Source organism: Pangasianodon hypophthalmus, chromosome 4, assembly GCF_027358585.1.
Source record: "Pangasianodon hypophthalmus isolate fPanHyp1 chromosome 4, fPanHyp1.pri, whole genome shotgun sequence".
Taxonomy (NCBI): domain Eukaryota; kingdom Metazoa; phylum Chordata; class Actinopteri; order Siluriformes; family Pangasiidae; genus Pangasianodon; species Pangasianodon hypophthalmus.
The window spans coordinates 24,659,190-24,673,000 of record NC_069713.1 but is presented as its reverse complement, the minus strand read 5'-3'; the positions used below and the strand labels follow the sequence as shown (position 1 = coordinate 24,673,000).

Genomic DNA, 13,811 nt, shown 5'->3' with positions numbered 1-13,811 from the left:
AGTTTGAATATTTGCATATGAAATTTTCAGAAATAAAAAAGACCAATTTGAGTCATTTTTAAAGCACAAACTTTAACAACACAAGCTGACAGATGTGTATAGTGTGTAATACCGTATGTTTGTAATTAAATTTACACTCTTGCCACATTTATATTTACACAATGAACTGTGGATACATGTAGAGGAGACTGTAGGAGACCAGGAGATTTCTTTTCAAAATGGTAAAAGCACAAGTGTAAATGTTTTCTTATGTACAGTTATAAAGGTGCAACATGTTGCCTTTTATGTTGTTTGCATTTATTATACAAAATTGTGTGCCAGTTGGAAAACCTTCTTGGATGTGTTTGGAAATTCTGGCAAGTGGCCAAAAAGAGGGGAAAAATAGTTTTGTCCAAAATGTTTTTTTAATTCACCTTTTTAACTCTGGCTATCTACCCATTGGAGAAGAGGTCAGTTTTAACAAACATTGTGGTAAAAACAGTCAGTCTGCCTAAAGATGGCTAAAACCTTGCTAGATACGTGTGATTTCCTCATACGTATTTCATCACACTTTTATCAGATTGTTGGATAGTTATGTGCCGTAGCAAAAGTTACATGTTGTAACCTGATCAGTTTATTTTGTAATCAGATACTGGGTGTCAAAAATGTCCACTTTGCAACATTCCCCCTTTTCACTTTTGGGGTTAAACAGACTTTAAAATGCTTTAAAAACTTTACTCATGGTTGAATTTCATTCAGAAGAGATATAACTACATATTGTCAGGGATTGGTGGAAAATGAACAAACAAACAATATCAAGACTAGGAGCCTAAACATAAACTATGAATACGGAACAAACTATAGACACAGTGGGTCATATTGGCACTAAGAATCGAAAACATCAAAATTTCACCATGTGAATCATGTAGTATTGAGTACAAATGTGAGAACAAAACCTGGAAAGGTGACACAAAATGCTCCTTTTGTAATGTGCTTTATTTACTAATCTGTGTAATCATTGGTAAAGCATTGTCTCATAAAGCTGAACATCATTTGCCTATAACTGTATGTACTAGTGAAGCACTGAACTCAAATTTTGCATTTAAGCATACCAATTTTCACTTATATATAGTTAGAATCTGTGCTGTTATGATTTGTGCCGCTTCACATACATCCGAGACATCCGATCTGCTTGTCATCCTCAGATTTCTGGAAGGCAGCGCTACTTCCATGAAAATGTGCCCTACAGTTATTTCGAAATTTATCCCGCATTTTCTGCAAAAGAAACATTTATTATTTAATAATCTAGAGTAACTTCTGCAACAAGTATAGATGATGTCTTTAGTTTAGTTGTGGTGTGTATTTCTATATCTGCTGCAGTTACAGAATATTTGCAACTTACTGTAATGACTTGTCTCACTGTGCCACAATCAACCAGTTCTGTACCATCATTTGTCTTACACACAAGGCAGTCAATCCAGGGCTGTGTAAAAGAAAACGTTATGGCATTTTGATGATTTTGGGACTTTGTAATGTTACAAAATAAGTGAGTTGATATAAAATGGAATTTGCTTTGTCAGCGTCGAAAGGTTAAAGAAAGACATATAAATATCTGAAGTCCTATGATTATATAATACACACCGTTTGTTCTTTTCGTGTAACACATTCATCTCGGTGCTCATATGCATCCTCAGAAGCCTTCTTGCATGTCGTGACTTTCAGAAGGACATTTACGTTCAGGCTGCTCTCCATAGTCTGTGAAAAAGGGTAAAAGCTAGCCACATTAGCACACATTCTACAGTCAGCTATTGACATGCTTCATTCATCCTACTCCTACCCCAAACTTAGACCACAGAAAAGTTGGTTTTATATTCAACATTTGCCACACATTTGCAATTCCATTGCCAATAGCATACATAAAGACCTTGTGAAAAGGTTTTCATTGACGTAGCCTTTGTCAACAAACCTTTTGGCTTAAGATCCATGTTAAATTCACACTGAGGCAAAATAATTTGTGAAATTGTGTGTTACAAACTGCGCATGAAAGTGTTTGGTGTATGGGAATGGGACATATCACCTTAACATCTTTAGGGGTCCAAGCATCCTTTATCACTTTTAAAAAAGCCCAAAATTCCTAAAATTGTTGATTGTTATTCCTAAAATGGTTGAAGTTTACTAAAATAAAATAAAAATTCTTTATGGCATTAGCTAACAGAAGTGAATCGATCACTACACATTTAATCCATTCAGATCAAACTGGATTTATGAAAGGAAGATATTCACCCAACAACACATGTAGACTGTTTAATTTAACAAAGAAACTATAATTGCAAATCTAGATACAAAAAAGGCTTTTGACAGAGTTAACTGAAGTGTCTTATTTGCCACTCTTCACAAATTTGGATTTGTGAAACCAGTGGCCACAGTCAACACCGATATGATCACGTCACAATGTTTTTCACTACGCAGAGGTACTAGACAGTCCTATCCACTATTACCATCCATCTTCTTGGAACCACTTGCCGCAACAATTAGACAAAATCATAATATTATAGGTATTATAATAAACAATACAATGCACAAAATTAGTCTTTATGCAGATGATGTACTACTCTATTTCCAAGACCCATCTATATCACTCATAAAACCCATAACACTTATAAATGAATTCTGAGAATTGTTAAATTATCCCACTAATTGGTCAAAATCTATAATCTTACCAATGGGACCAAGCAACCAAACTATCAACAATTCCTCTTTCAACTGGTAACATTAGTTACCTTGGCATTTCCCGCAAACTCTCCACCTATTCCATCTTAATTTCACACCACTGTTAAAACATTTGAAGATGATCTGCAGCAATGGATGAAAATACCTATCACTCTAATTGGAAGAATAGCAACTATAAAAATGTTAATATTACCCAAAGTTAACTATCTATTCTCAATGATACCAATTTAACTCAGTGCCAACTGGTTTAATTCAGTAGATTCAATCATAAACAAATTCTACTGGAAAAACAAGAAACAAGAATCAAACTAGCCACTTTACAGAAAAGCAAAGCTCACAGAGGTTTAGAAGCACAAAAATTTCCAAACATAATAGCTAGCAAACGAATATATGACTAAATGGATCCATCCAAGCCAAAAGAACCACTAGTTAGAATGCCAAACAATCTCACTATCTGATCTGCCATTTCTCAGTACATCAATAAAACAACACCCTGATTCACCAACACATTAATCTCCACAACTCTAAAAGCTTGGTTATTAACAATTTGGCATCATGTTTGGATCGCTGTTACAATGTCCACCCTTATATAGTCATTGGGTACAACTCAGTAAACATAAGCCAAATAGGAAAGATATACATCTTGACAAATCAAAGCACCAATTTCAACAAAGTATTGAACTTGGATGAGCCAGCAGCAATACTTTTTTGAAAATATTCTGATTGCTGGACTGAAAATGACTAAATATTCATTCATAGGTTTTGATTAATTTGGAGGCCCCTGTTGCCCCTGGGGGCCTGAGCCATTCAGCCCTGTTTCAAGCATATAAATAATTGCCCATATTGTATTCAAAATGTTATTTGCACAATAAAGCAACTCCTCAAAATACTGACAGAACTTACCGTCGGAGTTTTTCTGAGTGTTTCATAAGCAACATGATGACCCGCTCCAAAGTGCTGGTTTGCCTTTTTCAGCGCTTTGTCAATGTGTTTTCGTAATACATCAGACAAGCTTCTGTAGTTATTAAACGTCTGGGCAGAAACCAGCAGAATCAGGGCTGCCAGCAGCAACACCTTCAGCGCACCATCCATGTTGTGTAGGACGACTGAACTGTGTGAGTCTGCGGATTGCGCTTATTCTCTGTACTCCTGTCAGAGAAAACACACACACGCACACACGCGCACACGCACACACACACACACACACACACACACACACACACACACACATGGCCCTCTAACTGTGATGGCCGATTTGGCTAGACTATCACAGTTTCACGCCTTTGCACACAAAGCACAGTTTAAAAGAGAAAAGGGTGAAAATGTTTTAATCCTGAGAATAGTCATGGGAAACCAGAAGCAATTCATGTGAAATTGTTCCTTTTATTTGTCAAACTATTTTTTTTAAAGTATCATAAATTCTCTAGTCATGTTAAGGTACAAAAGTGCAAATACTGACATTTACCTGCCAAAATAGACTCCATGGTGTTGTTTTTAGGCTGTAATCCAGGATGTGAAGATGTGTATGATGCCATAGAGTTATGACTTTTAGAGAAGTATTGTAATCATAACTGGTGAGTTATGCAGCGTAAACCCCAGATAAAAGCTTTTTTGTGTAGACTTGAAATATTTGGAGTATGAGTTTCTTGTAAAAACAGAAAATAGAAAGCAATGTTTATTTCCAGAATTCTTAATAATAACTTTTTAAGCAGAAATGACTTAATCTGATTTTTTTTTTTTAAAACATACTTTCCTGATTTGTGTTTGTGATTACTGTAAGTAATAATAAGGAAATAATAAGAAAGTAATAATAATACAAAATACAGTAATATAATGTAATTATAAAAGAAGAAGAAGAAAGAAAAAGAAGAGGAATACAGTATTATTATATTTTAATTGCACTTTAATTACAAAAGCTGGTCCTACGTCATAGCAAAAGTTGCACAGATATATCATGATCCAATACATAAATACTATACTGAATGTAAACATGGGTTTAACATTAGCCTTTTTTATGAATAAAAATATTCTTTTTTATTGTGAATGTGGACGTTTATTAAATTTTGTGATTTCAGTACAGATATCTCTGTTTACAAATGGTTATAGATGAATGGATGAACATGTTCTAGGGAAAGAAGATTGCTGGCAGCGATGTACTGAGACAGAGATCGAATTATTTTTATACCAACAATCCACAAACCTGTCTTGTTCCTTATTGCTCAGTCGCAATATGGCAACTTTTGAAAAAAACTTTATTTGCATTTATTGGATCATTTACAATCATTAGTTAATACTAATATCGAGATTGAAAAAAGTTAGGTTTTACTGTATCACAGGTTTTTTTGGGTGTTATATTACACTCTCAGCAGCTGGAGACGAACAGTTCACACTATACACACAAACTTTTAACAAAATACTGTCCTTGTCCAAAATGGAGCTCTAAGCCCTGTATTCCTCGTCCACGTCTGCACTCTGGTGCACCAGTCTTAACCTTGATTAAGAGCCAAGTTAATTATGGGATATGTTTTTCAAGCAAAGCAATCAGAAACACAAACATGTTTTTTATTTACTCCAATCAAAGTCCAAAAGATTTACTATGTGTTCTGTGCTGGATAGCATTTAATGGCATAGCTTGAAATTAACCTTTTATTAAATACCAAATATGTTATTTGCAGCCTTTTTAAAGGCTGTACGCTTTTTCTACATTCGCAGTATTCAGTTTCTGTAAGATATACCAGTCACATGATCACATTTGTGTATTATTCTTCATTACTAAGAAAGTGTCCACTAAGTGTCCACTTCCACTGAGGGAGGTTAGACGATAAACTCTCCTTGAAATACTGCTTTTGTTAAGAAGGTTGTTTAATTCTAGAAAATTCTAGGATTATGCAGTGTAAGCAAACTTATTTGTACTGAACAAAATAGGCTCATCTCATCTACCTTGGTGGGTGTATTTCTTTATATTATATTGTGCATTTTTTGGATTTTTTGGTGAAATCTAACCTAGCCTAACAAACTCCGTGGCATCCATTAGCTGGCTTTCTTTTCTTAGCATTGCTAGCCTTATTATCTGTCAATCACGGTGTTGTTTGCTGAATTTGCATTATTCTTTAACACCTATAATATTGTTTGGAAATCATAAGGTGACTTTTTTGCATCATCCAGTTTAGATGACAGCTGACAACAACTGTAACTGTGTCAACAAGAAAGTGGTGTGAATGATGGTTTGATGTAGTTCTTTGTAAATTTTCACATTTCACATGGAGTTGGCTGTTATATTCACCTACATGCAAGCACAATAACTTAACAAGAGCATGTCAAAATGTCTTAAATGTCAAAATCTAGTATTCTTAGTGAATCTAGCCTCACGCTGATGAAATGTGTGGTGTTTCTCTGGAGATCTAGGGGGACAGAACACTATCATGTGTGCAAGTAGGGCAGTTGTGTCATGAATGGCTCCTTGGTTAGGGCACATAGGAGCCAGGCACCAAATATGGCACTACTCTATGAGGGTACTGGAACATGCACCTGGATGGGGTAGGCCAAAAGTGCTGAGTGGATGGTCCGTTTGCAGATGCATAACCAGGTTGGCGAAGAGTCAGCCCACATCCTGGCCTAGATGTCCTGCCACTAGGCACTTGCTGTTAATCAGTGCCCTCAAGGAAGGACCCACTTCTGTAGATTGGAGTGATAGGACCAATGCTAATAAGACAGATAATGTATTGTCAGTGTGTGGCACATGCAATGCAACATCATAAGTTCTCACTCTGCATTCAACATCTGGACGTAGTGCTCTGTCTGGTGAGACTAACTGGTTATGCTATACAGGCATGTGGCAACACTCACCCTGCTTGTGATCCATCATATTAGCTAGAAAGCGTGCCAAAAAGTTTGGACACAGCTGAGTGTCCAGTGTTAGCACTGGCATTGGTATGCAGTCAGTCCAGAAGATATCCAAGATGCTTTTAGATGATCAGTGCTAAGGAAGAGAACCCATAGGTGGTCGTTGGCTTCCAAAGGATTTAGATACCATCGGCACGAACATGAGTCTTGCACCATGGCTCCTTATTCTAACCACACAGTGTATAGCAAAAAAATATGAGAGAAATCAAACCCAAGAGAACTTGGAGTTGTGTAGATGTGCTGTATAGAGCGAAAAGTAACTCCAGTTCCAGATCTGTGTATTAGTAGAAATCCAGACCATTTAGTAGACTCAGCAGTTCATAAAGCCAAAAAACTAAAGAGTCAGTTCACAGAGAATGTAGGTAACAACATTGTAAGTAATAGATAATAAGGCTAGCACTGGTAATGAGGTAGGGCTGAATTAACAGGTGGCTAAGGAAGCTAATGAGCACTTGTAACAAGTTCTGTAGGACACTAGGAATGTATGAAAAAAAATACATTCACTGAGAGAGAAGAAATGAAATGAGTGGAGGCTATCCACAGCTTTGGAGGATACCACAGTGTCAGTGTACCGAGCGGATAACGCCATATGACGTACATGTGGTCCAACAAATGACGCAAGAAGAAGAAAGACAAATATGGATGTATAACAGTGGTATTTATTAGCTGTTGTTGGCTCAGATAATCTGTATCTTGTATTGCAAGTACTATTAGGATTATTAACATATTAATGTATTGTCAAAGTGATCATGCTAGCAAATTTTTGAGAGAACAGGGATAGGCTGTCATTCGTTGGCTTTCCTGACTATTTCCCCAGGCTTCTTGGTTTCTTGGTGAAGATTTACTATCAGTAACCAAGATAAGTGTGTGATTGTGTGCGCTGATTCGCTCTTGTACTTTTCAATGTTAAGTAAATGTTTGTTCTTTCTACCTTAACATGAGGAAAGAATTTATGATATTTTAAAAAGTAAAGTAGTTTGACAACCAAAAGGAATGAATTGACACTAATTGCTTCTGGTTTGACGTGATTGTTGTCAGCTTTTAAACACTTTCAAACACTGTTTCACTCTATTCTCTTTTAAACTGCACTCTGATCGCAACTGTGTGAAACTCTGACCGTCGAGTCAAACCGCCCATCACAGTTGGAGTGCCTGTGTGTGTGTGTGTGTGTGTGTGTGTGTGTTCCAGGGCTGTTGCAACATTAGACATGATCTGAAATCTGCAAACTCACACAGTTCAGTCGTCAACATGGATGGTGCACTAAAGGTGTTGCTGCTGGCAGCCCTGATTCTACTGGTTTCTGCCCAGACATTTAATAACTACAGAAGCTTGCCTGATGTATTAAAAAAACACATTGACAAAGCGCTGAAAAAGGCAAACCAGCACTTTGGAGCGGGTCATCATGTTGCTTATGAAAAACTCAGAAAAACTCCTACGGTAAGTTCTGTCAGTTTCAATTATTTATACACCTGCAGCAGGGGCAGGCTTATGCATAGTCATATATTGATCATATGTGGCTTGTGTTTACTGGTTTAGATTTTGGCTATGGCAGCATTATAACTCAGGGCTTTGCAGTGAGCTAGCGACCATCAAAATGTCGGATAAGAAAGGAATAAGACGACGGCCCATGCTGACTCAACGCAGACAGCCGTTACACCCTGAAGCGTATTGTTTTTGTATAGCAGCACCATCCAAAGTGTGGCATTCTGCTTAAAGCACAGTGATTTGCCAATGATTACAAATTTTAATTCATTAAAGAACAACAAATGGCATTTTTTAACTGTTTATAGTTATGTAATGTTACTGCACCCCCACAAGACAAGTTAGTTCCTGTTAGCACTTACATTATAGCAGCCCGAAAAAGGTGCTTGCTCACCAGCTTCTCTATTTCTAGATCTATTTCTAGATGACAAAAAAGTAGCTTGTCATGTGATTGAGAAACCAGAAAAAGCCCAGACACCCGGGACACCTTCCATAAATGTTGCAAAAATATCTAACAGAAAACATAACCATAACCCTTTACTCAAAACCCTTTACTGTCATGCCGAGAAACTTTACATTATACCACTGATTGCATCTGCAACATAAAAAAATGCAAATGAGCAAGTTTAAACAATTATATTATAAGCATCATGTGGTTTTATATGTGTAATTCTTACAGAAAAAGGGTAATCGTTATTTCTCTGTATGTATGCTACTGGCATTAAAATGGCGATTATTGAATATAAAACCATCTTTACTGAGGTCTCAGTTTAGGGGTAGGAGGCATAAAGCAACAATCACAAATAACTGGCAATAGGATCATTTAAAATAAATATAATGTAGTAAATAATGTTAAATAATGTTTAATAATGTTAAAACCTGCAAGCATCACATAATTGGCCATTTCATGTTTACCACAATGCCTTCAATTCATTATTTTAAAGACACGTGTACTAAGGTGGCTATGCGACACCCTTGTTCACAGACTATGGAGAGCAGCCTGAACGTAAATGTCCTTCTGAAAGTCACAACATGCAAGAAGGCTTCTAAGGATGCATATCAGCACCGAGATGAATGTGTTACACAAAAAGAAAGAACGGTGTGTATGACATCTTTATTGTCAGGAAGATCTTTAAGCTTTTGAAACTGACAAAGCCAATTTTATTTCATATCACCACACCTATTAACCATAGAAACACTGCAATCATGGATACTTTATAGCATCACAAAAGCTTTCCTAAACAAAAGGCCATAACTGTTTTAAACAGCCCCTGATTGACTGCCTTGTGTGTAAGACAACTGATGGTACCGAACTGGTTGATTGTGGCAGACTGAGAGAAGTCATTACAGTAAGTTGCAAATATTCTGTAACTGCAGCAGATATAGAAACACACACCACAACTAAACTAAAGACATCATCTATACTTGGTGCTGGAGTTATTCCAGACTATTAATACTAATTGTTTCTTTTTCAGGGACTGCGCAGTGAAATTCGAAATAAGTGTAGTGTTTATCACACCGGAGGGTCAACCATTATGATGCAGAAAGAAGTATTTGAGGATAATGAGAAGCATGGTGGATGTCTCGGATGTATGTGAAGCTGTACAAATCACAGCAGTACAAATTCTAACTATATATAGAGAGAGATAATGAAGGACTAAAAAAAATTTTAATCTGTGTATTGAAATAGTTAATACAGTAGCAAATCATTTAAAAAAAAACACATATCTTGTTATAGTAGAAGTGAAAATTGATATGCTTAAATAGAACATTTGGGTTCAGTTCTTCACTGTTAAAAAGGAAATGTAGTTATGGGCAAAGATTTACTTTATGAAACAGTGCTTTACCATGATTACACACATTAGAAAATAAAGCACATTTAAGACAAGTGTTTGCTGTCCCATTTCCAGGTTTGATGCTCACATTTGTACTCAATAATTTTATTATCTCTATCTATAATCGTTTTGTAGCCAGGTAAAACCATTCACATGGTGAACTGAACTGAAATATTTCTCTTCTGCATGAACTTCAACTTCAACTTTAAAAGTTCTAGCATTTTAAAGTCTGTTTACCCCCAAAAATGAAAAGGGAGAAAATCTGTGGGGCAGGAGCATGGACATTTCGACAGCCAGAATTTAGATTATGAACTAAATTGATTAGGCTTATGTCTGTTCTGCAATGGCACATCACTATCCAGCAACCTGATCAAAGCATGACATTCACTGTCTGAGGAAATCACTCTTATCTATCAAAGTTTTAGACATCTTTAGGCAGCCTGTTTTTAATACCATGTTTGTTAAAATTGGCCTCGTACCCAACATGATCTTTGCACTAATGCAGTCAAGGCAAGCTTAAAAAGGTGAATAAATAAATCCATGTTGTTTTAGTAGTTATAGCTTCTTAAAGATGAGGTGTTAAAGTACAGCTTTAACTCTACGTTAGCCAAAACCAGGTTTTTCATCTTTTTTCAAGGAGTGAAAATAGTATAATGTATGTATAAAAATTTTTTTAAAAAACATGTGTAAAATTGATGTTGTTGAAAATTGTCAATGTGAATCTTAAGATATTTCAATATATTGGTTACACTCAAGTATCTGAAATTCAGGTCTTGAAAATTTAGGTTTAAAAATTCAGATAAATATAAAAATATGGCCACAATGTCTATCTTTACCATATAACCAAAGTCAAGCCGGCCACAATGTCTATCATGGCTGGTAGTGCTGATTTTTTTCTTTTTTGCATTTATTACACTACAGTAAATTTACACTTACACCACATACTGATGACTGCTCGTTTAAGTCTTAGAAGGTTTAAGCCTTGTGTCAATAACTGATATGATTATCAGTCTTGCTTGCTGGAAGTTAGTAGTCACGTTTACCTGATGTAATGTTATCTAGTACCTAATCAACTGGCAGGTCAGTGTATGTAAGCATCTTCAGAAAATGTGTGTTGCTCAGAAATCACCTGTTAGATGTTCTTTTAAGGAGGAGAGCAAAATAGAGTCAATTTCTATCAGACTCAAATGTCATCAGACCTACAAGCAAGGATGGGTAATAAAATGATTATGCTTTTATTAATTTGCAAGAAATCTCCTGGTCTCGTACATCCTCCACAACATGAGGACAGCAGAGAAACTCTTCATTGTGTAAGTATAAAAATGCCAAGAGGAGAACTTTTAATTGCAAACATATTGAATTTGTACACACTATACATATCTGTCGGCTTTTGGTTCTACAAGTAAGCAAGTTTTTAACCACCCAGCTTCCCTTTAGAAATCTTTGGACTCCTTTAGACTTTAATTTAGTTTTTTTTTATTTCTGGAAAAAAAATTCAAATGTTCAAACTAATGACACTATGAGAATGTTAATAGCTGCCAAATTAGTCTGTATTTATTTAACCAAAGGTGATGGCCTTACGTGTCTTTTCAGATCATTTCAGGGTTTGTTTTTGCTCATGTCAAGGTACATGAGGCAATTTGTTCCCAAACCACTTTTCAGAGAAAGGCAGTTATTTGCACTAAAATATCTATATATTTTTTTAAGTTAAAAACAGCTATCGTATTTTGTGTATCTAATTCACAATCTTGCCTAAGAATACTGTTTAATAGAATAAAGGATTATTTAACGCCACTGGATAGTTTATCCTTCATGACTGTCAGTGTGAATTAAGCTATAATCCACATATAGACAGTGTTGTTTAACAAGTTCTTCTTCTAAGCATAGATATGCTGGGTTTCAAGTACAGTGATTAAGATTTTCACCCGTTGACCAAAGTCAAGTCTAAAAAGTCAAATATCTATCTATCTTCCACACATAAGAAATCAATCTGCTTTACAGCAACTGATCATTCTATTAGTTACCCAGATACACCTGTCAAACCATTATTACTCCAGAAAATTGAAAATTAGGACTGTGGTCTATTCTGAAGTAATGAAGCCTGTAGTTCAATTCATAGGGAACCGCATATGGCAGCCATTCCAACCTGAAATGATGAAAATAATATATATATTTTTTACACTGATTGTAAAACATGACTTACCTGACCTCATTATCAGTAATAAGGTACCTTCAGTGTTCTCAGTACACTCACTTTAGTTTCATGCAACTATTCCAAAACAATTATTTTTCAGTGTTATTCTCAACAGTTAAACATTCATGAATTGTAATAATGATATTCGCCTTACGATGCACTTAACAAATTTGGTACCATTTTCTTTAATTGGGTATAATGGAGTCTGACACATCCTCAGTGCTGCCTGATCATCTTCAGTACGTGTAATCAAATATAAACACTCTCGACATTTTCTTGTATTCATAACCAAGTTATTTCTCAATTAAGATCTTTCTACAATTTATTTTCCACTTTTTATAATAATACTGAACATTTTGCCTGTATCTGTGAAATTGCCGTCCACCCTGTCATAATGTCATAAACCTCTTTAAGTTCCTGTCGTTTGACATCAGTGGCATCACGACCACCGTATTTTTTTTCCTTTGATGGAGTGAAAACAACTACTGCATGCACCGTTAAGTATCTACACATATATTGTCTAATTTTCATCATATTATGTTTGTAGCAGGATGTGGTCAAGTGTAACACATCAACCCTGTCATGGTAAAATCTTCAGTTACTTAATACAATTTTAGAATCTTCAATTTTATTTGTGAAACGGTATAAGGTCATCTTGAACAATTCAATAATTTGATAACTGAAACTCAACTAGATGTTTAATTGTCGTGCATCCTCCCCTGACATGGTGGACATACTGTATGTATGCTTTCCCTTGCATTTATTAAAAATGGTTGATGTAATTAATGTAATCCATGTTAATCCATTAAAAAACATGTATACACACACTCACACACAGACACATACACACACAATATGATAGTTCATCATTTACACATTCATGCATTCCTGAATTCATAGCTGTTCTTACACACTGTTAAATTGCCATGAAGTTATTATTTTTAAAAACTAAATTGTCGTTCCTCATCCCAGAATCATGAGCACTGAACAGAACAGTTCTTTTCAGCTTAAGAAGTCGGTTAGGAAATATGTGGAAAAGCATAAATAAAATAGAAGTAATGGCATCTTCTTAAATCATTAAAGTTGTTTTGCTAATAAATAATCCCTAAAACATGCTAGTGTATGCCTTACTGTATGTGGCATTATGTATTTATGTATTTATTTATGTATTTATTTATTTATTTATTGAAATTTGAGTTTTGTGTCTCCTTATGTTCTCCTTGTCTGACACATTGACTGCACTTATATTTTGCTCTGGTTTATTTATTATATTTTATTCTGATTATTTGGTATAAAACAAGATCTTGGTGGCCACAAAATATTTTTTTAAACTAGCCCACTCACGCAAACGTGTCATTAATAGTCCTCCACTGACAATGAAAATGTTCATAGAGCAAGCATGGGGCAGCATGATTCACACCCCAATGGTCCTCTATTAGTGCTTATTGTAATTCGCATTTTTGACTGCTGTGTGCAATAATAACTTTTTGGAGCTACGTGGGACAGTTAGTGTGCTGCCCCATGATTGCGCAACATCTAGAAAGGTGAGCAAATCGATGGAACATCGACATATATCTGTAAATACCATCATTATTTAAGTGTTCATTCAAAAGAGGTAATTAGTATCACAATGGAATTTAAAATGTAAGGAGTTGTGAATGAGGACTTTATTAAGATTGACATTTGCT

The 13,811-nt window shown here is 35.5% G+C and overlaps 2 protein-coding genes across 2 annotated transcripts; one reads left to right on the top strand and one right to left on the bottom strand.

The window, feature by feature from the left end:
* Positions 1-957: 957 nt before the first annotated feature.
* Positions 958-3,848, bottom strand: LOC113540051 (cystatin-like protein). Its single transcript, XM_026936232.3, has 4 exons — positions 3,613-3,848; positions 1,621-1,734; positions 1,382-1,462; positions 958-1,254 (listed from the first exon to the last, which is right to left on the bottom strand). The coding sequence occupies exons 1-4, from the start codon at positions 3,799-3,801 to the stop codon at positions 1,144-1,146; spliced, it is 495 nt and encodes a 164-aa protein (XP_026792033.3). The 5' UTR covers positions 3,802-3,848; the 3' UTR covers positions 958-1,143.
* Positions 3,849-7,235: 3,387 nt separating this feature from the next.
* LOC113540038 (cystatin-like protein) lies at positions 7,236-9,982 on the top strand. Its single transcript, XM_034303442.2, has 5 exons — positions 7,236-7,256; positions 7,801-8,049; positions 9,080-9,193; positions 9,363-9,443; positions 9,570-9,982. Exons 1-5 carry the CDS (start codon positions 7,251-7,253, stop codon positions 9,690-9,692), a joined length of 573 nt encoding a protein of 190 aa, XP_034159333.2. The 5' UTR covers positions 7,236-7,250; the 3' UTR covers positions 9,693-9,982.
* Positions 9,983-13,811: the final 3,829 nt, after the last annotated feature.